Source organism: Pogona vitticeps, chromosome 1 (genome assembly GCF_051106095.1).
Source record: "Pogona vitticeps strain Pit_001003342236 chromosome 1, PviZW2.1, whole genome shotgun sequence".
NCBI classification, from domain to species: domain Eukaryota; kingdom Metazoa; phylum Chordata; class Lepidosauria; order Squamata; family Agamidae; genus Pogona; species Pogona vitticeps.
In genome coordinates this window covers 203,857,382-203,883,529 of record NC_135783.1, presented here as the reverse complement: position 1 = coordinate 203,883,529, position 26,148 = coordinate 203,857,382, and the positions used below count along the sequence as shown (strand labels likewise).

General features: G+C 43.7%; 1 protein-coding gene across 5 annotated transcripts in view; it reads left to right on the top strand.

The window, feature by feature from the left end:
- The window catches only part of MYO3B (myosin IIIB), a 324,047-nt gene that overhangs the window by 25,538 nt on the left and 272,361 nt on the right, over positions 1–26,148 (top strand). For 4 of the 5 annotated variants that reach the window (XM_078394389.1, XM_078394393.1, XM_078394384.1 and 1 more), the window contains exons 1-5: positions 3,410–8,036; positions 9,072–9,206; positions 13,299–13,403; positions 13,691–13,790; positions 22,051–22,127. In XM_078394389.1, the coding sequence (XP_078250515.1) occupies positions 7,788–8,036; positions 9,072–9,206; positions 13,299–13,403; positions 13,691–13,790; positions 22,051–22,127 (666 nt within the window). In that variant the 5' untranslated portion in view covers positions 3,410–7,787. Of the gene's footprint in view, positions 1–3,409; positions 8,037–9,071; positions 9,207–13,298; positions 13,404–13,690; positions 13,791–22,050; positions 22,128–26,148 lie in introns of those variants that run through there. The other variant, XM_078394391.1, reaches the window with a different exon arrangement.

Here is a 26,148-nt window from a genome sequence, read left to right as displayed (position 1 = left end):
CTCAGCTATTGTGTAGAACTGGACAACGAAGAGTGGTCCATCGGTCCAGATAGGCGGGGTATAAATCAAATCAAATAAAAATAAATAAACGAAGCAGCTTATCTATTCATGTTCGTTTGGTGCTATAAGAACATGCGCCACAGCTAACTGTGTGTGCATTTAATTTTAATACTATGTGGTGCTGCACATATGGAACAATAAAATATACATATGGATTTTCTGCTGCACTGCACCAAGTGTGTGTTCCTATTGAAATGCTGGGATATGTTCCCCCAGTCATTTTTTGAGTCCTGTAGAGGGCTTGGTCGTTTTATATCTTTGACTCCCCAACAAAACCTTGGTTTGGGCTTGAGTTTTGAACTCATTTCAGGGCTGTGACAGACCTGTCCAGAAGGTTTACCTTCCTCAGGATTGGATAACAGCTCTCTGCTCTAAGGCAGCCGGGGTGGCTGAAAATTGTAGAAGATATTGACAGTTTCAGAGGACATGTGCTGGAAATAACACCATCAGTCAGGAAGAGCGAGTGTGGCTCTATTATCCTCGCTCACCGATCTGACACATCCTGGGCTCAAAAATCAGCACGGGCCACATAAGATGGGGAGAAAAGTGAGGACTCTGAATCCTGCATTTGGACATTGTTGCCATTTCTGGGAGGCTGGTGCAATCCTGCTCTTGATTATTGTACTGGCAAAATTTATTTACCTCTGGTACTGTGATTGCTTCACCCCTTTTGCTTGGGTGATTGGGGAGAATGGGAGATGTTGTCCTTCGTAGTCTTTAATTTTAGCCCTTGTCCTAAAACTGCTTTATTTGCTACAGCTGTATTGCTTCAGTATTCTTGAGTACCTTTTTATTACTAAAGCAAGAACCCTGGGATTGTTGTAGATTGGGGTGAGGTGGGCGTCTGCTAATGGCTTTCAGGTCTGCTGGGTGCCTCCAAGTTTGAATGTTGCCGTAAACAAAACATGGGTTCCAGTAAACAGGCTGTTCTGAGTGGGAGCCATTAGGCTTGTGGCTTGTCCTTAATGCATGAGGGACCCTGGGGTTCCCTTGCTTATCATGATGTCTGAAGGCAGCCAGTGATCTGGAGGAACAGCTGGAGGCTCCCTGAGTGTGCTTCCAGATGAGGTTTTTACTGTGCAATCACCCTGCCTCATTTGTGGTATTTCCCAGAAGATCCAGATGGCATCATCAACTTCCACTGGCAGCTCTCCTTTGTTTTCCTGATCACAACCATCTTTTTTCATTGGTAGAAAAAGACCGTTAAGGGGGAAGTAAGATGGAACAGCTGCACAACACCTCTTGAGTATTAACGCTGGGAGCCTTCCATCTGTAGGGACCTAGAGGAGAAAAAAGGACAACCCAAACTTCTCTACTCATTGCATTTTTAGTACGCAAGTATTCTCATTCTAGGATGGACTTCCCTCTCTGTCACTGTGAGGAAAGGAGGTGTGGAGATGGAAGGGGAGATCAGCAGGTGTGAAGGAAGTTAGGTTTGCTGCCCAGGGCCTTGCAATTTTGCATTGGCATTTAAATCCCCAAGTGCACGGGATTGGGGCAAAAGAGAGTCACAATTTCTCCCATCTAGTCTCCTGTAGCCATAGCCCTTGATGCTTCCCTTGCTTGCTGTAATGAACAGGATCCGCAGTGCTCTTCAAGGAAGGAGACAAGAAAACCAAGGAGCAAACTATTCCATCTTGTCTCCTCCAAGGTGAAGAGATTTAAGGGCATTTAAGGGTGCGGCCCAATGAATTCTTCCCACTGAAGAACAACCTCAGTCAATGGAACCAGGAAGGAGCCATTCCGACCCCACAATCTTATCTGGAGGGTTGCATTTGACATGGAAGAAGGAAGGTTCAGATGAGGAAAGGAGCAGGAAGGCCTACCGTGCAAGCCAAAGGTCTGTGTCATGGCAGAGGTCAATCATCCGAACATTATTTATTTATTTATTAAATTTATACCCTGCCCATCTAGACCGAAGTCTACTCTGGGCGGCTAATGATTATCCACCGTTTTGCAATTGAGCACCTTCAACCAAGATGTACTATGACGTACGTATGGGCCCAAAGGTTAGCATATCTATTCCATGCAACAAATCTAGATTACTCAGTTCGGTAGATTTGCTGATGACATTGCAGGCAGGAATTGTGCTTTTGGTTTACGGAGGATTGAGAGGCTAATTTTGAGAATATTTTGATCTCAGAACATTGCAACTAGTACTCAGCATTGAGATGATGAGGTTGTTGAGGTTTGCTGTGTGTTATTTGTTTTCTCTGTGCCATTAGTTTTTTGGCTGATCCTCGGCTGTCAAGTTAATACTTTGGATGGTTAAGAATGTAAGGTTGAACTTATAAGTTGAGGTTCTTTTTCTCTCCACAGCACAGTTTGAGCATGGTGGGTGTGCAGCTATGAAAGAATTAATGATATATGGTGGCCTAATGTTTCTTAGGAAGAGGACTGGCTTTCTTTGCAACTGAGGCTAGGATTAGAGTGTGCATTTACTGTAGCCTGGGCTTCCTCATCTCAGCAGTACCCAGACTTCAATCACTCTTCCTCACTTTTGTTTCGCCTCTCTAGGCTTCCGGTGTGTGTTTTCATCAGTAGTTTTATGATGCAGTAGCATTTCCCTTATGCTCTACCCCAGTGGTTCCAAACCTTGGATCCCTACTCAGATGTTCTTGGACTACAACTCCCAGAAAACCTGGTCAGCACAGCTAGTGGGGACAGTTTGAAAAATTATCAATAGTTTATTTATTTTATTTATTTGATTTGTGCACGGCCCCATTAGTGTGATGCACATCAGGCAGGACTGCCATGAAAGACCTTTCTGAAAAGCAGTGTTTTCAGGAGCCTTTTAAACATGGGGAGGGAGAGGGCCAGGACTAGCTCCACCTGGAGTTGATTCCAAAGTGTTGGGGCCATCACAAAGAAGGCCCTCCTTCTCATGGGTGATTTCCTGGTTTCCTTTGGAGTGGCCACCTGGAACACCATTGCCTGGGAGGAACTGGTGGAGCAGGAAAAGTGACAAATAACTTTTTTAGGAAAGGGAATTTCCATAGGGGTGGCAATTTTTGACCATTTTTCATGACTGTATTTATGTTTAATTAAAAGTTAAGCATCACTGTTACGTTCCTAATAATATGTGTAACATATGTAATTTATAATATTCCCAAAAAGTGATTATCATCAATAAATGTTAAATGCTAATGCATCAACATTTCAACCATATAGCCACAGCATGTTTCTCAGCACAAACAAAGAAGACTAAGGAACTGGGCACAATTTCCAGTCTAGCTTGTGACCATATGTACATATAATTAAGAAATTGTTTTGTTTCTGTCTTTGACACATTTCAAATTGATGGGCAGTCAATCTTCAAATTTGATTATTTGGAAATGGCTTCGTAAATTCCCTGAGTATGATGGGTTGTCAGTCAAACTCAGTATTTATTTTGCTTTAATGCAATATTTGTTCCATGCTTCAACTACGTTTTTCAGAGTGAATTAGGAAAAGCCTGTGCGGTTCTGAATTACACAAACACAGGAGTAAGGTGATACCTTTTTTGAGCCACTAAAAATAATAATCACAAATTGCAAGCTTTCCCACATAAAATCTCACTCCTCGGGCAGGGCACCATTTTCAGAGTGGCTTACAAATACACTATTTGAAAACATTGATACAGCCATGATTGATTTTAAGATAGTAGCTATAACAGATTTGTTAAAACAATGTTTGTGAGAAATATTTTTTCCTAGTACAAAAAGATAGGAGTGTGAGGGTAAAATGAGCATCCCTTGCTAGATGGCAGGCAGGGGTGGCACCAGAAAAAATGTGTTCCTCCTGCTTGCCACCCACACCTCAGAAACTGCCAGCACTCAGAGAGCATTAACATATGATTCCTCATATGGATTGTGCCGAAGCCTGTGAAGGCTGCTAGTGTCCTCTCTACTAGATGTTTGTTGGTGAGATTAATGCTAACCCACGGATGGAGAATCTGTGGCTCACCAGATTTGAGAGTATTCTGTGGGACTGTAAGTCTCTTGACTTGTCAGTGTTGGATGTGGTGGCTCAAGATAACAGGAGCTGAAGCCATGAACATCTGGAGAGAAACGTGATAAGCTATAGTGAGTCTCATGTGGGGTATAAATCAAATAAATAAATAAAAATGTGGCTACAAGGAGAAATTCAGGCACATCCACTTCCATTTTAGATTACCCACACTGCAAGCCTAAACTGTGTTTATTCTCAACAGTAGTTGGGGAAAACAAAGGGTTCAAGTTGGCTTTTCCCAACTAACCCTGATTCGAAACTGTCCACGTTTGCCTATTGCAACTAACACCAACTGTCTGTTAATAAAATATGGAATAAAAACATCTGAATTATCCTCAAAACTTATCCAGAAAAGGTACCAAGAGCAGGTAATGTGCACAAGTTGCTGGTGCCTGCCCTTATAATGTGCCATCTTCTGTTATATGTGAGTAGAGTTATCCATCCTATGCAGGCATCCGGGGGTGGGGGTGGTTGGGGGAGAATTAGTTTGATACATTTAACTCTGTAGGATTTGTACAGTGATTCATTACGAAGTAAGGGAAACATGATGGAAAACTGCACTTTTATAAAGGAACAACATATTTATCATCACTTGCCCCACGCAGTGAAGCCACAATAAAAAATGGTCTTTGGCTGCATTCACAGAATGTCATGCATCACATTTTGGACATTCTGGCTGTTGTGATGACAGCAAGCGACTAATTGTAATGTCTCTTGGCTGAAACAGTTCATATGCTGTTCTTGCATGTTTGACTTTTCACGTTCGCATCTCTTAATGCTGCAACAAGGAGCCAAAATATTTAAACCAACCATACTAAGTCCATTGTGTTATTGTTAAGTGTTTGACTTATGGCAACTCTAAGAGGATTTTTAAAAGATGCTTAAGGAGTGGTTTTATCAGTGCCACTTCCCAGTGGGTTTCCATGGCCAAGTAGAGATTTGAACCCGGGTCTCCTGAGTCCTATGACAACCATCTAACACTAAATTGGCTTTCAAGTACATAAGATTAACATGTTAACATTAAAAAACATGTTGAGCACATAATTTGAAAGTTATATACATCATATGAGCATTAAAATAATAATGCTGTACTTGTCTATGGGCCAATATATGGCCTGGGGAAAAGGAAGGGCATAAAGTGGAAACCAGTTCCCTTTGAGAATATCCTATGCTTTTTGAATCCATAAAGACACACTGCGGCCCCATTAAGCTCTTGCCTGACTGTTTGCCTCTTAATGAGGCATTACATGGAAGGAGTCATCCCATCATGCGCAGTGACTGTTAGACCATAAACTGAGGATGGGGAACTCCAGCTTGCAAGCCTGTTATGGCACAGAATGTTCCCATTTGTCTCACAGCTTCCTCCTTCCCTCTCACACTGCAGCGAAACTTTTCAAAAGCTCTCATCAAACAAAGAAGAAGAAGAAGAAGAAGAAGAAGAAGAAGAAGAAGAAGAAGAAGAAGAAGAAGAAGAAGAAGAAGAGGCTTTTAGACGCCTAAATTCAAGGAGAGGCATTCAGACATTTTCTGCTGAGGAGGCACCAGGGAAGCGGGTCTCGCACTTCCTAGTGCTACGACTGCGCCCCCAACATCTCTCCTCTTCCACTGTCATGAAGCTTTTAGAAGTGTTTGTCGAAGTTTTATTTAAAAATGTGAGAGAGGGACAAGGTGGGGCTGGGGCAGGGGAGAGAGACCTTTTTTTTTTCTGGACAGGTCCTCTTCAGAGGAGAACGCAGAGCTCCAACATGAGATGGCACTAGGAAACATGCTAGACCCTTAGTGGGGAAGGGGGCAAAAACCCTCCCACAAGAAGCAGAAAACACCAGGTACAAAGTCAGAGGGTTAGTCAGTGCCTCCTCCTGACAAAAGAGAACAGCACAAACAAGCGAGGAAATGACTCAGTTGCCATGAGGACTCCACAGATGTAGAGGTTCTCAAGAGAATAGCCTCTGTAAGTTGCCAGACCTCACACCAGCCTCCTCTTTTTCTCTCGCTCGGCTACCCATTCTCCTTGTGACACACTCCTTTGCTGTCTCCTACTGTCGTAGCTCAGTTTCCTCATCGTTTCTTACAACAAGGTGGTGCACCATCTTGAGGATGAATTAGCATGAGTCAAAAAGGCTATCTTGAGAAGTCTGTGATAAATGAGATGTGTGCATCTCAAAACCTGTAATGTAGGGCAAACTGAAAGACACGCTGCCTGTAAGTAATGTCATTGCCATTCATGTTATTAAGAGCAGAAGCTGAGGGCAAGGGGAACAAAAAAAAATCTGATCCTCATATTGAAGTCATGTTATCTTCATAGTATCTTGAGTTGTGATGGAGAAGGAAAGGTCTGCAGGCATTCAAATGAGGCCCTCTCAGGTGATATGTTTACCTACAAACTGGGACTCTGCTTTAGTGTGCATTAGTTCAATGGTTCTCAACATCTGGTGTCTTTTATCCTAATAAACATTATGTCAAAGACTATGAGTCCTACCATAACAGAAACAAAAAACCTGGCATTTTCTTACATGTTGTTTACGTAGGCTTTCGATGCAATCAAGTATAATGGGTGTGATGACAGTCTTGCATGTTATCTCCCCCACAGAAATGGACAGCGGTCAGCTTTACTTTCCCCACAATTGAGTATGATTCCTGTTCAGTGATGCTGTCATTTTTCAATGACGTTGCCGTTCTACCTCATTGTCTTTCCACTTTCTGGAGGCTTCGAGTCTCTACCTGTTCCTTTTATCCATGTGCTCCATACAGAGCGGTAATGATCCAATAAAACCTGTGGACTTTCTGTCCCTTATCAGTGAGTGTAATATCCTTTGAGAGCCAGCTGGGACTGGGTGGGAGAAGCTGGTGTACTTTGTATAGAGAATCCAAGAAGATTCCTGCAAACAAATTTGAGGAGGCAGTGAAAGGGGAAGAATAAACTTGGAATGTGTAGATTTTGTTGGCTACAACCTGACTGGACATGTTCTTTGTTCAGAGACACATCCTAGCAGGGAGGGGAAATTGCATTCATCAAAAGGATCTTGACATAGCTCAAGGTAGCAGCGTTCTGAATCTGCAGCTATTGCAGCCATCAGAAGGCTTTTCTGTACCTGCTGCCTTATTAGGAGACAAATGTACAAACTAGGCCACATCTATCTTCCCTTAATGGGCAAGAGACACATGTTTAAGCTGGATTTAGTACCACATTATTGAGTTATGCTCTCAAGTATTTTCCATTTCCTTGCAAAGTGGGAAGTCCAATATTAACGCTACAGAATTCAATTTTGTTCGGGGAAAAGAGCAACGCATAGATGTCTCTGCTTTGCAAACAGACATGCCATGTCTATTGTAAACAATGTCCTAAAAAAGGAAAAGGCAGCACAGTTTCTGATCCTGCAGATTCTTGGAGAGCAACAATGTGATTAGAGTTGAGAAATAAGGAGTTAAGCCCTAGACATGTGGGTAATGAAATACATACTTAAGCAAATGCCATTCAGTTTTCAGATAGAGAGAGAGTAAGCAATCTGTATAAAGAAGGGCAAGGGAGAATGGGTGGAGGATTTTGAGGGAACACATTTAAAGTTAACATGACTTCCAAATGCCAGTGCTACCAGGGTCCTGGATGGAAAGTCCTGCTACTACTGAGATCTCAGGAGATGTCATTGTAAACTGGAGTCCAGAGTTGCTATTAATTAACTTACAGTTGGTTTCTTTCTCTCTTTTTTCCCCTGAGAGCTTCTAGCACAGCCACCAAGATGCCTGTATCTGTGAAAAGTTGGTTAGGTCATGATATGAATTGCTACACTTTCTTTTCCTTCAGGAAGCCATTCTATGGATTGTTTCAATATAATCAGAATATGATTGGACTTGAATCTTTACCGGATCCTTCAGATACCTGGGAAATTATTGAGACCATTGGGAAGGGGACGTACGGTAAAGTCTATAAAGTGGCTAATAAGAAGGACGGAAGTCTAGCGGCAGTGAAGATTCTAGATCCTATCAGTGTAAGTAAAAAGCAAAATGAACACTTAAAAAAAAGTCTTGCACACTGCATACGAATAGGTGTGAAACTCATGCTTGCAATGCAGGCAGCCCAGCTGGCTGTACTGTCGAGGTACCCACATGCCATGCTCCGCAAACTGAATCTGTGCCAATGTCCAGCACCAAAAGAGCTGTATCCACCATAGCCTGCCCCACCACCTTATTGCCCCCCTTTCTTTCAGTCTTTTCTTTCTCCTTTAGGTTCAACATACCCTGCTAAATTTGTCTCTCCAGCAATTCAGATCAGGAGAAACAGTGTCCTGGACAGGCAGGCAGAAAGCATAGCCAGATTAGACACAGCAGCTTGAAGGGACTCAAGGCTGAAGGGGAGACGAAAGTCATTCCTCCTAAGATGGGTGACTATATTTTCTGGCTGTCTCTGTTGCTTAGCTATGAACGAGATGGTTGGCATCAAGTCAACTTGGAGTGTGTTCATCCTTCCTGACCAGGTGATTCTCAGCTCCTTATTTGTTCCGGTGTGCTTCTCCTATCTGGATGATGCCACATACGTTGTAGTCAGTATATGGTCCTATAGCCACATAACCAAACTTCTTGGCCACCTGGAATAGGAGCTAAAGAGACAAGAATGCTTAAAAGATGCAATGATTGCATGCTGCTGTAATCGCAGGGAGCAAAAAGGTGCTTTCAAGAGAGCTGACATCTTCAGGTTTTATTAAAAAGCCATACATTGCTCACCTATCTGTAAGGACATTCCATAGGCTAGCTGAGATCACTGAAATATGTTCTCTCACATCATGTGAGCCTAAAGGGAATTTAGCTTAAGTGTGATCTGAGCCACCTAATTGCAAGCTGGATAGCAATGACCAAAAAGATACTTAAGAGAGGCATATTGTATGTATTGGCAATACATGTGGGTTTGTTTGTGTACTTTTGAGCAACTAAGAGTCTTTGATCAGTGTGTGTTTCACAACAGATTCTTCCAGTGACAAAGTTGAGAAGTTTTTAAAAGTACACATTTCTGTGTGTCCCTGTTTTAGGATGTGGATGAGGAAATTGAAGCGGAATACAACATCTTACAGTTTCTTCCTAATCATCCCAATGTTGTTAAATTCTATGGAATGTTTTACAAAGCAGATCAATATGTGGGCGGACAGCTCTGGCTGGTCCTGGAGGTAAGACTGTTTAAGTTACTAAATTTTAAACAGGAGAGGCAGTATCTGCAAGGGATAGAGAGGTCTAGATGTGGGGACTTTCTCCCTATAAATGTTCATTCCTAGTGTGTGGACCTTAGGGGCATCATCCATCATGCTGTGTTCATTGGGGTACAGGCTATTCACCCATATAAGGCAGCTTGGGCTTTGAGATCTGGTGGAGAGGCCCTTCTCCCAGTCCTATCTCCTTCAGAGGCCAATTTGGTGGGGATTGAAGAGTAGGAAATTGCCACTTGGTCCTTGTTGACAGCTTATTAAGGTAGTTCTTCTGTAACTGCTCCTCCCGTGAGGCTATGTTAACAAGTTGCAAACAAGGCTGTTTAGCCAATTTCTTTTTCTCTCCTTGTGTGGCCAGTTAACACAAATAGACATGGGAAAACCCAAATCCCCTGGTGTGACTTCATAGTAAGTGTAAATTTGCATTTTTCTTGCTGTGGAGTCACACCCCCAGTTAAGAGTGATGGGAGCTGCAGTAGAGCAATACGTGGACCACAAGTTGCCCACCCAGAGTAACAGTGATTTAAGCCAAGCAATGTCCTGAGGCCCATTTTATTTACAACTCCAAATATACTTTCCCCCCTCCTCTTGGCCTCATATGCAGATAAGATTTCCAGGTCGGCAGCATCCCATTCTGTGAGATCTCAGAGCTAAAACCTGAGATCTAGAGGGGCTGATTTCACAGAGGGCGCATTCTTCAGCAGCTGTTGCAAAGGGATGTCTGACAGATGAGCATGATGAAGCATTAAAGGCCAGCGAAGTAGTGCTATCAGGCATCTCACTCCTGGAATCTGTTGGGTGAAATTTGCAGGCTACAAATTTGTGAATTCAAGTGCATTGCTAAAAGGAAAACAAACCCTGTGTTCCAAACCAGAGACGGGGAATTTGGATCAGATCCGTGCTTGCAAAACACACTTTCCATTTTAAACGGTAGGACAAGAGTGGTAGTTCTTTCTCAGCATCTAGTCCCACAGGGGCTCAAATTATGAAATTCATGCCACCCCGGGATCATTTGTCCAGGAGGTCTGCAGTCTAAATAAGGCCAGATCCACTCACTCTTTCTTTCAGAATCAGAAATCCTTCTTCCTTTACCTCCCTGGGCATCCTGAAATCCTGATCTGGAGGCCCAAGAAATCCCCTGGGGCAGGATTTGAGTTTCTTTGGGGGGGGGGGTGGCGGCGGTGCATAGAAGACTGCAGAAGGAGGAGGTTCTTCATTGGTTACTGAAGAACACAGTTGGGACTTGGCCAAGGCACAGAATATTAAAGTTGTTAACATGTGAATTTCAGCAGCAAGAGCATCAGGGATGTGGAAGATAATGAAGAAAAACAAGAGTGTTTCTGAGCATATCTTGTTACGTGTCCTGGCTCCCTGAGAAGTTGGATTAGTAATTATCAGTAGCTTCTCATTCTCTAGATTTCATGAATGAAGCCTGAAACCTGGAGAAAGGCCTCTAAAGCCTTTTCCCCCACCTCCCTACCTGTCTGTTTCTGCCCCTTGTTGAGTGGCTTATGATGTGCCAGCTCATAAAGAAAGAAAGAAATTTCCTTGCTGGCTGCTGCTTTCCCACCTAACCTTCAGCATTTCATGCTGAGACATCACCAGGTTGCTTGAGAACGGTCTCGATTGTTTTGTTTTGTTCTTTTTTGTAAGCCTTTGGCTTCTGCAAGTCCCAGGATTCCTCAATCATGAGGACAACACCCCTCTCCCCCCCCCCGCTTGGGTTTCTCAGAAGTCCTTCTTCTGCCTCTGTTGGTGTTCCCTGCCTGGGTTTGCCATTCGAGGGAGAGATGGTGACGCCTGGGCACCCTTACACGGTTTTTTGTCAATCCGGTAGCAAAACTGTTGTCACAGAGCAGCTTTGAAGAGATGCATTGATCGGCCTCTCTGGAACTCGAGGGCTTTTATTATCTCATGAATTCAATGGATAAATGTAATAAAGGAATAATGGAAGAAGAAGAAGAAGAAGAAATAGAAAAGCAATGGCAAAATAGTTGCTGTAAAAGCAAGAAACGATGAACTCACGGCGTGGAATGGAAATATGTTGGGAAGGGTTTTAAATTTAAGGTTTTCCTCTTTCCCTTTTAATGTGCGGGAAGTTATTAATGGGGAAATGTCTGCAAGAAGCGGTGCCTTTTTCTGGATCAGAGTGCTTCATCTCCGTTGTTGGCAGCGCGGCTTGAGCGTTGAAAGACATGTCTGCTGTCTGTTTTATACTGCCTGCCAGCAGGAGCCGTGATGGAGTGAAATGACTCCCATTTGTTGCCTCCCAGTTATCAAGTGCATCAATCCGGTCTTCTACCCACCCCTGCCCCCACCTCAGCCTGCTTTTGGAAAAAACAAAAACAAACCCCAAACCAAAACACCTGTACTTTTCTTCACACACAAGTCGTTTCGGAAAAGGCAGACTCACTAAAGAGAGGAAGAAAAATGTGCTAGCGACCTTCTAGATATAGATTTTTTTTCCCCTTTTTAAATCATTTGAAAATGGAATACAACATTTTTTACAACCCTCAGTTTGATCTAGTTGAATTATCTGCCCTAGCATCTGTTTTCCATGCAGGAGGTCTCCAGTGCCACACCAGGTATCACTAGGTAAAAAAAAATTTAGATAACAGGTGATGGGAAAGACCTCTAGCAGAGATCCTAGATGCATGAAAAAACAAATCGCCCCTCAAATAGCAAACCAAGTCCTTGGAACTTTCAGTAATTTACCATTTAAATGTGATTTGGGTGATTACATTTAAGTGATGAATCCCTGCCTGCTTCCACAGCTTCTACCTGGGCAGTTTGCTATTGGGGGGGGAGGGGCTTATGGCAGAAAGGAGGAAGCTCCACCAACGTCTGGGGATGGGGAAAATGACCCCATTCCTGGAACAGACAGTGTTGGGCTACAAGGATAGCAAATCTGACCTGCCACCGGTCAGCTTTGCCCCTACTTTGGTTTTTTTGTACTGGACTGAAGTTCTGTCAGATGATCAAAACAATTCCTAGGAAACCAACATGGATGAAGGGTGGTGGGGCAGGGAGCAGGATTATTTTAAAATACCTGTGGAAGAGTGACATCTGCTGCGAAGTGGTAACCCTAATGAAAGTATTCGAGGGGAGATTTCCCATAGATTACGGTAACACGTTGAGCTCTCATCCTGATCCTCAGTACGTCAGCCCCCCTGGCCCCAAGGCGAATGGCTGACATGTACAAGAGACCCCAGGTGCTTGTGTGAGGATCTCCTCCCCCCTTGAAATAGAGTAGAGAAGCTGTCATGGACAGGAAAGCTTTTGGGTACCCGCTGGAGCTGCCTTCTGTAAGTAATCTTTCAAATGGGGCTGTTGGGCGTGACCTATAGCAGGGATGGTCAGGACGTGCCACGTGCCTCCCCATGCGGTTAGAGTTTCCCTCTCAATAGGAAAAAAAGAGCTACCTTTGCTTATTCAGGCAAGGCACACAGGGATCACCAGACACAATCCTCTTTTTAAGACGAACCGTGCCACCAGAAGGCCTTGGAGCAGAGGGCTGGACAAACTCTAAGACAAATTTCTCACTCCCAGGACCCAGTGGAGGCTACACTGAGCTCCCTATCCGGAAACCAGGAGTAGCGAGAAGTCCTGGATTAGTAAAAAGCTGCTTCCTAAAAGTGACTCTCTCTCTCCCCCCTGCCACTTTTATTTTTGAGCTGAGGGATCCATTAGGGCTTGGGGGTGGAAAGGGGCATGATTTCCACAGGATGCATTATCCCCTACTGCCCTCGGCACGTCGGAGTACTAGTTGCCTTTGTGCGGCCTTAAGACAGACTGCCCAGCAACCTCCATGTTGAAAAATGTGCACGTTATGTGACATGTTCCCTTCCAAAGATAAATACGAGAAGCCCCCGGAGTTCACACATTTCCAGCTACCTGGAAGTGAGCACTGTTGACCTCAGTCATGCTGAATTCCACTTGACATGCCCGCTCTCCAGGTGTCTTGCTGCAGATCTGTGTGGTGTGGAGAGTCGTTAGCCTGTGGAGTAATAAACGTCTCCTTCTGCTTCCCTCTTGCCCGCCCGCCCCTTTTGGCAGCTGTGTAACGGCGGCTCTGTCACCGACCTCGTCAAAGGCCTACTGAAGTGTGGCCAACGGCTGGATGAAGCAATAATCTCGTACATCTTATATGGCGCTCTCCTGGTAAGGATGTTCATTAAGCTTATGATGACAGGAGAAGGTGCAGTGGACTCACAGGATATATTTCCCCATGCTGATGGTCATGCGCAGGCTGCTTTGGAGCAGCTGGGGTGGGTGTGTGTGGCTTTTCCAAGGGCATGACAGAGGGGGCACATGTTTCTGTACCGTAGAGGTGGATTGTTTTGATTACCTTCCTCATAATTAGGGAGGCTGTGTTTAAATATGGGCACAAACATCTTCACACACACATACACACACAACCTTTCTCTCATCTTCTTGTTCACCTTCAGGGCCTCCAGCATTTGCACAACAACCGAATCATTCATCGGGATGTCAAAGGGAACAACATTCTCCTGACGACAGAAGGAGGGGTCAAGCTTGTTGACTTTGGTAATGGCTCCTTCCCCACTTCCTTCCATGACTGTATCTTTTCTAGCTTGAGGCATTTATTTCCGATTGCCTGAGAAAACAAGAGTTTTCTGCATCTGAGGGCAAAAACTATGGAAGACCTTAATTCTGCCCCAGGAGTATAGGGTTCTTTCTTTCCATAAAAGGTCCACACAGAAGTTTCAATCCAGACTGAGACATGACCATAGCATGGAGGATGGAAGAAGCTTGAAATATTTGCTTAGCACTACTCTGCTTGACTGGATTGGGCCCCTGTGTCTGCAGTTTGCATTAATTCCAGTGGGATGCCCCCTCCCCTAGGTTATACATACATACACACACACACACACACACACACACACACACACACACACACACACACACACACACACACACACACACACACACACACACACACACACATTATTGTTACGGCATCAAGCCATACAAAATTGAATACAGTACAAAGCTTCAAAGACTGGTATGCACTACAAAGAGCCATACCAGACATACAAAAAGTAAAATATCTAAAACAGCATATATAGCAATGTAAGACCAAGGTCTAAGGGTTTAGCTGTCTATTCTCTCTGCTATAGCATACCGCCCAAAATTTCGCTACCAGTTCTGTAGTAGTCCGATTTTGGTCGTTTAACAATTGATTACAGTAGTCTGAATCCGATTGGGCTGCCATATCTTTTAAGAGAGGTGTAATATATTTTCCTCGGATCTTATTATGCCTGTTATACCTGAGCATCATGTGCTCGATAAATTCTATCTCGCCAGAGCCACAAGGGCAGAATCTCTGTTCCCTCGGGATTTTCTTAAATCTGTCTTCCAACACCGCAGAAGGGAAAGCCTCGCATCTAGCCAGAGTAAAGGCTTTTCTAAACTTGTACGTTTCAAGCTGTGATAGGTAGGCCATAAGGAGCGGATGATATTTATGCATGTCTGTTGCTCTAAAATTGGGGCATCTACTGAGATCTACCAGTCTCTCCATATCCATTATTCTCTTTTTAAAGGCTGATTTTGCTTCATCCCATTGCATTGCACTAGGTTATAAATCTCCTACTCACACACTATGGTTTCTGGTAAGAATGGAATTCTAGAGTTGGGAATTTGTGAAAGACAACTCTGCATTCAAGGACAGAATTGGGATCATGTGTAGTTTGGCATGATCAAACCATGGCCAATGGTTTGCTTCTTTTACTGTTGCTCATAGCCATGCAAAGTGGTCAGGGTTTGGGGGAGGGAATCACAGGAAATAGAAGGAGAAGGAACATGGGAATAATGCACAAAAATGAACTGCAACTGGAGAAATCATATGTAAAAAAGGAAGGGAATACTCAGTTTTGATCCCAGCGAATGCAAACACAGCAGCTTTGACAATGTGACCAAATCTCTGCTCAGTTAATTGGCAGGAGCACCAATCAGGCTTTGGGGGTAGTAAAAGAATAGATCTGAGTTCAGTCCTGCCCTTCCTAAATAGCTGATCAAAACCAAAGCTTGGAAACAATATGTTAAAAGGTAAAGGTAAAGGTTCCCCTTGACAATTTTTGTCCAGTCGTGTTCGACTCTAGGGGGCGGTGCTCATCCCCGTTACCAAGCCATAGAGCCAGCGTTTTGTCCGAAGACAATCTTCCGTGGTCACGTGGCCAGTGTGATTTAGACACGGAACGCTGTTTACCTTCCCACCGAGGTGGTACCTATTTATCTACTCGCATTTGCATGCTTTCGAACCGCTAGGTTGGCGAGGAGCTGGGACAAAGCGACGGGCGCTCACTCCGTCGCATGGATTCGATCTTACAACTGCTGGTCTTCTGACCCTGCAGCACAGGCTTCTGCGGTTTAGCCCACAGCGCCACCACGTCCCTTTGTAACAATATGTTACAATTTGTTTATTTGGATTAGTTCCTTTTTAGAATAAAAAAAGATATACAGTACTATGTTAAATTACAGTTTTAATTTAGGGCAGGATAACATAACTCTTTTTGTGGATAACAGTAACAATTTTAGTTGCTTATTTAACTATGACATGTGACCTTGCAAAATGTTGAAGGGTGGATATCATAGGGTCCGTGTGCTGGCTTGTGCTATTCGGATCATTTTCTAAAAAAGAATAACTAAATGAGACGTCATAGTTACTTTTCAGAAATGGCATAACAAATAGTTTTTTAAATATGTAATTATAGCCACTAACTAACAATTTGGAAGTGGTGCCTGGAACAGTAAAATAACTACTGTGTTTCCCCGAGAATAAGACAGGGTCTTATATTAATTTTTGTTCCCAAAAACAAATGCATTAGGGCTTATTTTCAGGGGATTTTATTTTTTTCATGTACAACAATCTACATTTATTCAAATACAGTACAGTAATGTCATCATCTTCTGGTTGCTGCACAATGGTGGAGGGTGGGGGTTTCACTTAACTTGGGCTTATTTTTTGGGGTAGGGCTTATATTACGAGCATCTTGAAAAATCATACTAGAGCTTATTTTCAGGTTAGGTCTTATTTTCAAGGAAACAGGGTAATTACTTTTAAAAATGAAATTCCCAGGCTCTGAAAGACCAGGTTATGTGTGTGCAGCTCTAATAGCTGGATCAGGCCAGGAATCTATCATTTGGCTTCCTGCTCCTACATGAATGTGTCCCCAGCAGGAACAGAGCATCTGTTCATAGAAATATATATATTTGCATTGCAGCAAAGTCGGTCTCTTCATAATCTGGATTTTAAATATTATCTTTTGCCTATGAAAAGAAGTCATCCTTCTTTCTCAGATGGCTGTGACTAGCCTCCAGCACTTTTATTCCCTTGCAGCAGACGGTGAAGTGGTCCTCTGGGCCCCAAAACTAACGGATCCATTTAATTTGCAATTATAGCTGTTAAATAGGAGCACGACTGGAGCTAGAAGCTTCCATAAAAGGATAAAAAGGGAGACAGAAAGTGTCTGCTTCGCCATAGGCATTACTTCTGGATTGATTTTTTAAAAAAGGTCAAATATTTATAATTACTGGATTGAGAAACACCATCATGCTAAGTCCCGAGACTGTAAATTGTATATTATCTCCAGAATGTTAAGGAGGCTGCAAACCTCTTGTGAGTAATCTGCGTTGTATTCAGTGAATACACACACAGCTCACCCTAAAATATAATACACTGCTTTGTAGAAAAACAAATTTCACAGTGCATTACTGCTAATTTTGTGATACTTGAAGATTAGCTTTATTATTTTTTTTAAGGGGGAAGGGGGAAACTCAGTGCCTGTCGTGTGAATGTGAGAGCAGATGCTTATTTATTTCCTGGATGGGACACAACTTCATTATTGATGAATAGCTGAAACATTAAGTTTGAAGTAGGGGGCTGAACAAACAACTAGCCTAAAGCAGCTTCTTCTTTAGCAACCTCTTTGGCATCAAATGGTAGGGGGTGGAAATCACTTTTCATCTGATGCAGTCTTCCTAGGGTAATAATTAGCACCAGCTACCAGACTGAGCTGCAGGAAAAAGCCTATCAGTGCCAAATGAAAAGAGTACGTCAGAAGGAGGAAGTTGTTTTTATAAAAAGGGGGTGGCAGAGAGGGTAGAGTGAACAATATACGATGATTAGGATTTCTCACTATTTTGCACATAATCACCAAGTTACACTTGTACAGCACAAAAATTGGATCCCAAATTAGGGAGAAAGAGGAAGCTATTTCAGTGATCAACTGCATAAACGTCATTTAAGAAAGAGATGGAGAAAAGGGCAGAAAAGGCAGTGAAAAACCATGGGAGGTGGTGTGGTTGTTTGTTTTGCTTATCTTTATGGCTTTTGAAATATCATTTGTGAAACATTTTGAAGCACAAATTTTAGGGCTTGCTCAGATGGTGCTTTGTCCCGCAGTTTGGACCTCTTTGGTGATGGATTGGGTTCTTTTCTTTTTGGGTTGCCAACTTGATGCATGGGCAACCTCAAACTGTCTGACCTTGATCCTTGCCTATTTGCACCTTTTTGGGTCCTTGTAAGGGCTACTGTATTGTTAGTTTGGGCAACATCGTTCTATTTTGGTTCAATTCCGGCATGTGGGATCACCAGGATTGAACCAAAGTGGCTGTCTGTCCCTCTGTCATTTGTCTTAGCCGCTGCAAGATGAAACCAGTTATCAATAAATTGAAATCTTTCTTCTGCTCCCCCTCAGAAAAGGACGCAAAAAGTTTTTTAAAGCCCTTCTAAACCAGTACTGAGTTGGTTGATCAGCAAGTCAATTCAGCACTATTTCACTTGAAAAAAATAATTTCTAAAAATTGAAAGCTTCTTCCTGCAGCCCCATAGAAGGGGAGACATGAAGGGAGAATTTTTGTTGTTCTTTTTCCTTTTCTATTCTTTTCTATTCTTTTAAAGAGAAGAATGATCTAGTCCAGGACAACTTAGCCTTCTAGTCACACCTACTGCCAGTTTGTTGGAATGAAATCTGTTTATATTTCAAGCAGATCTTTCAATAGGAGCAAAGTACAATTTGCACCATCAATTCAATCCACAACATAGCGTCAGATTATTTTGGTCTTGTTTTGCCTCATCTTGCTTTGTTTTGTTTTGTTAAAACATAAGGCTGTAATGCTCAAGTCTTCCTGAGGAGCATATGGCATTCCGGCAGGGAGTTCCACAGGCCACAAATCTACCACTTTACACTAAGGCAAGTCCTCAACCTTCAGCAGTGCATAGCATCTGTGCCTTGAACAAGCCTGACCCTTAAAAAAACACTTTATGCCTCGCTTTGTAAGTACTGCAACATGGACTTTGTGACTCCTTAGAACTCACAACAGCTCATTTAAATAGGAATTCTCTATGGTAGCTAATCAATGGTCTTTACCACTCCTCTGGATTTAGCCAAACCCTGCTGATCCAAGAGACTAGTCCTCAGTTGGAATTTTTATAATTATTTTTATTAAGAAAATATACAGTGGTGCCTCTCATGACGACATTAATTCGTTCTGCGAAAATTGCTGTCGAACGAAAACGTCGTCATGCGATATTAAAAAACCCATAGAAATGCATTAAAACCCAATTAATACATTCCTATGGGCTTAAAACTCACCGTCCAGTGAAGATCCTCCATAGCGCGGCCATTTTCGCTGCCCGTGCAGCGAGGAATCTGTCTCAGAAAACAGTGGGCAGCCATGTTTTTTACCCAGCAGCCATTTTGAAACTGCTGGTCAGCTGTGTGAAAATCATCGCTTTGCGATGATCGGTTCCTGAAGCAGGGAACCGATCATTGCAAAGCAAAGTTCCCCCATAGGGAACATCGTTTTGCGATCGCTTTTGCGATCGCAAAAACTTCGATGTGATGTGATTTTGTTGTGAAACGGAGCACCCGTCTTGCGGGGCACCACTATAGTTTCATAGAAACAGTTTGTTTTGCTCATTCATTAGCAAAAAGACATGTTCAAAGGATTACCATAGTTAAATAAACAACTTCTTTTCTTACCATTCTACATTCTTTTTCTTCAACTACATGACACAAACCATCAAGAACTTTCTCAGGAAAAAGTTCTCCTCTCCAAAATGGTCTCTTAAACATAACCCTTCATCCATTTTTTTTACATTCCTCGGACCTCCTTCTTCATGGCTGTAAACCAATTAACTCAAAGAGGCGTAACTGTCCACTCCGCCTCCAATTCTCATGGAGATGCCCAGGTGTTTTATCTCTATTCCAATTAGAAGGGAATTTGGTTGGGTCTTTGCACTGGGACACTCTTATCAGGATTCACTCTGTACCAGCCTGGCTGTAAATTAGGAAAAACAGCCTCTCAGCCTTTTCCACATTTCCATGTCTTCATCTCCTTTTACTTTGAAACCTAACTGACTCCATTTTCTCTCATTCTCATTCACTAAAATTCCCACTCTCCTTTAATATCATGACAAAGGCCACCACCCTTTGTTAAAAGCAGAGGTCCCTGCCAGATTTCAGATGTGCATTTGCGGCCTGTGGACAACTCCCATGTCCGTCCAAAGTAGGGTTGCCAGATGTCAGGCAAAAGGAGGGCATGTCCTCCTTTTTAGCCTAATGTCCTCCGTCAGGCAGGCAAAGATAAAAACCTTTAAAATGTCAGGCTTCTGTATATTTTATGTTATAATTTTGGATAGGAGGGGGAGAGGTGGAAGGACCCCTTCCTCCTGGCTTTCCCCTCTCCCACCTGCCCGCCCACCCCCGGTATTTTGGAAAAAAAAGCCTCCATTGAATTTATTTTTATTTTTTGACATGACTGTTTGTTGGTCGGTTCACTAAGGGACATTTATTGGCAGCTATTGTAATAAAATTGTATTGACTGTGGGTTTAATTTGGAACGATTCAAATGAAACATTCAATATGTCCTCCTTTGTCTTCCTTTTTGTCTTTCTGTGTCCTCCTTTTAGTACCCGTGTATCTGGCAACCCTAGTCCAAAGGCCTGTCCTTGAATGTGTTAAAGATTAGATTGCAAAACAACAATGAAGGAAAAGCAAAACGTATATTTTATCAGTATGCGTATTGGCTATGCTCAGTGGCCTAGTGTGGGAGGGGCCACGGGGCAGTTGCCCTGGGAACAAAATTCTTGGGAGTGCAACCTTTCAGCCCTGCCATGGAGCCATCGGGCGCATAGCAGGCGAACGAGTGTGTGAGCCATCCGCCCCTCTTCTAACTGCGGCTGCCTCGTTCACGCCATTTCCCCCTTTCAGCAGGTGGCGGTGGCGACTGGGTTTGGCGACTGATGTGTGGACCCACCTCCTTGGAGAGGGTGGCCCAGAGGGCAAAAGGTGGCCTGGGGCAGCCCGGCCTCCCTCCCCCAGTGTAAACAAAGTGGGCAGGTGGGCCACGTGGGAGGAGTGGTGTGGAGAGAGGACTGCGTCGGTGCTGAGCCCCCTCCGCGGCTGCTTCAGGCACCATATTTCCCTTGCCCCAGGAGCTGCAAACCCACACACCACTGGCTATACTTCATTTTTTTATACCTCACATACAGCCATTAAGTGCCAGCCTTTAAGGCTCATTGAATGCAGAAGTGGCATTTCCTTCTCAGCGAGCATGCCTAGGATGGCATATACACATAATACAACCAGGCAACTGTTCGTAGATCCAGGTAACCCCAAGTGTTACACTTAGTTGACAACATGGGACTGCTGCCCCACACAGTCCCTGAAGGGCCTCATGGGAAAGACCCTGTGTATTTCAGCTGCTGGGGCGTCATTGAACATGGCTGTCATCCCTCTTCCAGCACAGAGATCGAGTCTGCCATGTCCATGTTAATCTGTCTCAGCAGACCCTAACAGGGTGCTAAGCTGTATGCAAGGTGGGACATGGCTTTCACAGAAAAGCACAGAACTGTTTCTCAGACAGGTCAGCAGCTAAGCAGTCCTGGACCTGGTGTAGCTGGATGGGAGACCAGCAAGGAATAATTAGGGGTCTCCGGGGAGTCCCAGGAAAAAGTTTCAGCTGAAACCCCGGAAAGCTATTCCTGCCAGTCAGAGTTGGCAAGGCTGGACTGGACTGGATCAAGGGTCTCAGTAAAAGGCAGCCTCTTATGCTTCTGTGACTTTGTGCATGTCTTTTCCCCCCTACGAAGCTGCATCGAGTTGTATCCAGCCACCGTTGTGCACTTGTGCCCAGGCTGTAGCTGTTTATAGGCAGAGGGAGGCAAGGCTGGTGCCTGGGGGAGCAGCAGTGGTCCTTCCTCCCGGTCTCCTTAAACCCCCTGGCCATTCTCCTCTGTTGAGGGGGGCACACCTGCGTGTGTCACACAGTCCTCCTTTCACCTCCTCAACTAAACGTCTGCCCTCTGATATGGTGGATGGTGTTGTTGAGGCTCTAATGTTGACCTATCTATCATGCAATGATCTGTCTTGTTTGCTTCTGCACCAGAGATTTGCCATCTTGCCCTGTGTCTCAAGTGACAAAATACCATCTTTCATTCAGGATCACATATTGTTTCAGAGGGCTCTGATAACCCTTGGGAACAGCAGAGCCCTCGGAGGGGCTCAGAGGTCTGGGTCTTAGATGGGTGGGACTGGCAAACACCAGGTTCCTCATCTTACAGCACACCCTCATTTCCATAGTGTTAGCGGCTGGGGCAGTTGGCTTTTATACATGGAATATGGAGGGGGAGCCATCCCGCCCTTTACCTCAGGCAGCAGGATATCTTGGGCTACTCTGATCTACAGACAATGAATGGGTATTTGGGTATGCAAAAGACTGTATTGAAATGACTATGACAATGCTATTGCCTCAATGTTTTGAGAATATTTCATTATTATAGGTGTATCTGCACAGCTCACCAGCACAAGATTGAGAAGAAACACATCAGTAGGAACCCCATTTTGGATGGCACCTGAGGTGAGTGATGCTATGTGTGTTCTTCTTCTTGTTACATGTCATCTAGTGACCTCTGACTCATGGTGCCCCTCTGAATGAGGGATCTCCAAAATATTCTGTCCTCTAGTCCTTCTCAACTCTCAAAGTCTCCATTATTCATTCCGAGACATTTGTAAGAAAAAGAATAAAACAAAAAATGTTCTTTACTTACAGTTGCTTGAAATTACAGACTCAGGTATACTACTTTCTTTACCGCATATACAGTATACTGTAGGACCTCTGTGTCTGTGGGGGATTGGTTCAAAACCCCCTGCAGATGCTGAGAACAACAAGAATACATTGCATGGTCTTTGGTTCCCTCTAGTGGCCAGTTTTGATAAATACATGAAAATATGTAGTTCTAGGTTTTTTTTTTCCTTTTTAATATTTTTAATATTGTCAGACTGCGGATAAGTCAGATCACAGATACCGATCCCACAGATACGGGGGTCCTACTGTTTTAACATCCAACCTAACAGATCAACAGCAAAAAAAGTAACTGCCACCAACCAAGAAAAAAGAGGGATAGAACACTCAGCAGATAGGTGTGGGGAATGATTGGTTAGTACTGGATATATTGACAATCATCCCAGGCCAGGAACAGTTCCCCAGTCCCTCAGACTGCAGAAAGCATGTGGAATTGTAAACAGATCTCCAACAGGGGATGGGGCCTAGTTTCCTCATGCCAATATCCTGAGGGTTAGTGATGATGTAATTGGGTCTTTGCCAGATCAATTTGTAAAGAAACATATACAGTATGTCGCCTAGAGTGGTCTTAACTGGCTAGATAGGCGGGATATAAACAAAACAAAACAAAACAAACAAACAAACAAACAAACAAACAAACAAACAAACAAATAAATATGTTCCATGCAGACGTCATCCTGTTTGAAATGCCGCCGTATATTAGGGAGTCCAAACAGTTCATGCTGTGTCTTTGGCACACACGACTTATATCAAACACCAGCCTGGCGGGCGCCTGTCACAGGCCTTCATCCAGCTGCGACTCCCTGAAAAGAGGTCCTGGGCCGATCATCCTCTTTGCAACTTGCTAGTTCACCCTCTTCTAACGCTGAGCTGACAAAAGTGTTGGTGGACAATGCCTCCCACCATGCCTTGAAAACCTATATATTTTTAAAAGCAATTAACCTAGTTAGTTGCTGCAATAATGAAAGTAAGTTGGTTGTCTGAAAGAGCAAGTGCTTGAAGGAATAAAACATTGCAATTTGCTCTTGCGGGGCTCCTGGCATCCTGGTAGCCTGCTCTAAGGTTCTCCTTTGGCTGGCATTCCAGGTGTCAAAGTTTATTTATGCCCAATAAGATCTCCCTTTATCTGTAGGGACACGTGTAAGCCTTTTTCTCTTGCAGACTGACTGCTGTGAAGTATATGTTTTATGATTTACAGGGCAAGAGGTTATAAGGAAATCATTAGTTCTTGTAGAGCAAGTATCTCTGAAAACATATCTGGCATACACAGGATTCGTTACTATTTTTCATGTGTATGCAAGCATCATGGCCTCTCTAATGCTGGCACATATTTCTCCCAGATATATCGCTCTGTCCTAACAACAGCAGGATGGATGCCTTTCCTTCTCTTATGGAAATAAAAAAAATAAAATACAAATATTTTTTGAAAAAATTAAAAATCATCAAAAACTCTGAAAATCTATATTTTTCTTAAAAGATTCATTCTGAAGCATATGGGGAAGAACAGACAACAGCAAAAAAGAAATGTTGAAAAGGTTTTCTCTCTTGCAGTAGCATGGATTTTAAAAAAGGGGATGAACTTTTTGGGGATTATTTTTTTTTAAAAAAAGAAAGTTCTTACTGGAAAAAAATTGATGTAATCTTCCCTGATGTTCCAGAAGTGTCCTGTTGAATAAAGCTATTCAGCTAGAAAATTTGACTCTTGCTAGAAAAGCAAGGCTCTTATCTAATCAGAACAGACTTCTTTTGATTACTCCATCAAAAGGATAACTTGTAATATCACACTTGCTTTTAAAATGGCTTGAGCACCTTTAATTAAAATGCCTTAAACTCCTTTTTAATGACGAAGAAGAAATGACAGCGCTTTATGTAACTGAAAACAGCAACCACAGTGTTTATGTTTTAAAATTAATTGGAAATAAACATTGCCCAGTGCCTACAATAGTCTTAGAAAGATTCTTTTCTCCTTTGTCCTCCCCCCCCCCTTCAGCATCTCCTATTCACTACTCACTGGTCCACATCATGGGTCTCAAGGTCACCCCTAGGTTAATAGTTAGGAGTTCCCTTGCCTTCCTATTTAGCTAACATGGGTTTCTCTAATCTGGAGGGACAGTTTTCCTCTCTAGCCAGTCCAATATTTAAATAAGAAGAAGGGTTTGTGTTGGCTAAATTCTAGGGAAATGATATAACCCGGAGAGAAGTTAAGATGTACAGAAGCATTTATTATTATTTTTTGCTGCCTCAGAGGCATTTGTAAGTAATCATGCATGGACAGATTCGTTTCAATGGGTAAAAGCAAACACAATCTAACCAGGAGATCTGTGCGTTCTCTGCTGGAAGAAAAGAATTTGTTGAGCGTGTGCACTTTCTCGTATCTAAGGACTGATAACAAAATGGTCAGTTTGCCTAAAGACTCAGCCGGGACAAAACAGCCACAAATCTACTGGCCACACTAGCTGCGTAAGTGAGTATCATTACTCATAAAAGGAATGTTTCCAAATGTGGTTGCCAACCTGGACCCTGCCCTTTAGGTTAGTTCAACCGCTTAGTGGGTCACCCACCTCAAGAACCCCAGTGAGAGCACCTTCCACCTGCAGCTTTCCAATAGACTGGGGAGCCAATCAAAGGCACCGGAGGAATCGTAAGGGGCACCAAGGAGGAGACCAGGAATGTGGCAGTCAGGGGAGGAAGAGCCAGGCCCTGAGGAGGAAGATGACCTCTGGGTGGACAGAGCGGACTGGAGTGTTTGCCAAGCAGAGACAGAGCGAGACCGAATGGCAAAGAGAGCTGGGAGATGGTCTGGAGATGTGATCCATAGACCGGTCAGTGGGTCAACCTCCTTGTGCCACCTGAGGAAACTGCACGGGTTTGCTGGGACCAACAGAGGTGTCACAAGGCCCGTTGAGGCATGCAACAGCACACAGCTTGGTGGTGACAAAGGGTCCAGCATCAAGTGCGCCAAGGGTCAGACTCACCAGAGTATGGAGTCTTCCCACTAGCCTCCCACCTCTAGCCTCACTTCTCCCGCTAGCCAGGTCCCCCTCAACCTGGAAAGGATCTATGCTACAGCCATAGCTGCCTTTGGAGACCCTTGGGCACTGTGGCCCCTTACACTGGGTCGAAAGCGGAGACGTATCTGCATGCAGGCTCGAGTGCCAGGGCCCATTCCATTCAGCATCCCTGCTGTGGCATGCCATGCCTTGTCCACCTCTGAGGTGTGCTAGAGTTAGAAGAGGAGAGAGGCTTCTACCCTACTGTCCTGACCAACCCTTGAGGCTGCCAAAGGACAGAGAGACTCTCAGTTGATCGTCGGTGTCCTATTGATGCATAGAATAGTTGGGACTGCTGATGTTAGGGTTATGTTTGAGCAAAAATATTGTGTTGTGATGGAAGGGGCAACAGGGGCCGCTCACACCGAGGAATGCATGCTCTGCCTCTGCCCAGTTCAATTGACCTCATCTGTAATAAGGTCATTGTTGACCATAGCCACAGATAGGCTGCCAGGAATCTTACATCCATAGGCCATCTGTAGCCCAAGCTCCTCTCTCTCTCTCTCTCTCTCTCTCTCTCTCTCTCTCTCTGTGTGTGTGTGTGTGTGTGTGTGTGTGTGTGTGTGTGTGTGAGAGAGAGAGAGAGAGAGAGAGAGAGAGAGAGAGAGAAAGAGATCTTGATACTTTGGGATGAAAACCCTCCCCCCCTTACTTGGAATGAGCTACCCCTGTGAACAGCCTCTGATTTTGTTGTTTTTTCTGTGTATACTTTCATTGTGATAGACATATTAATCTGTTGAGATAGA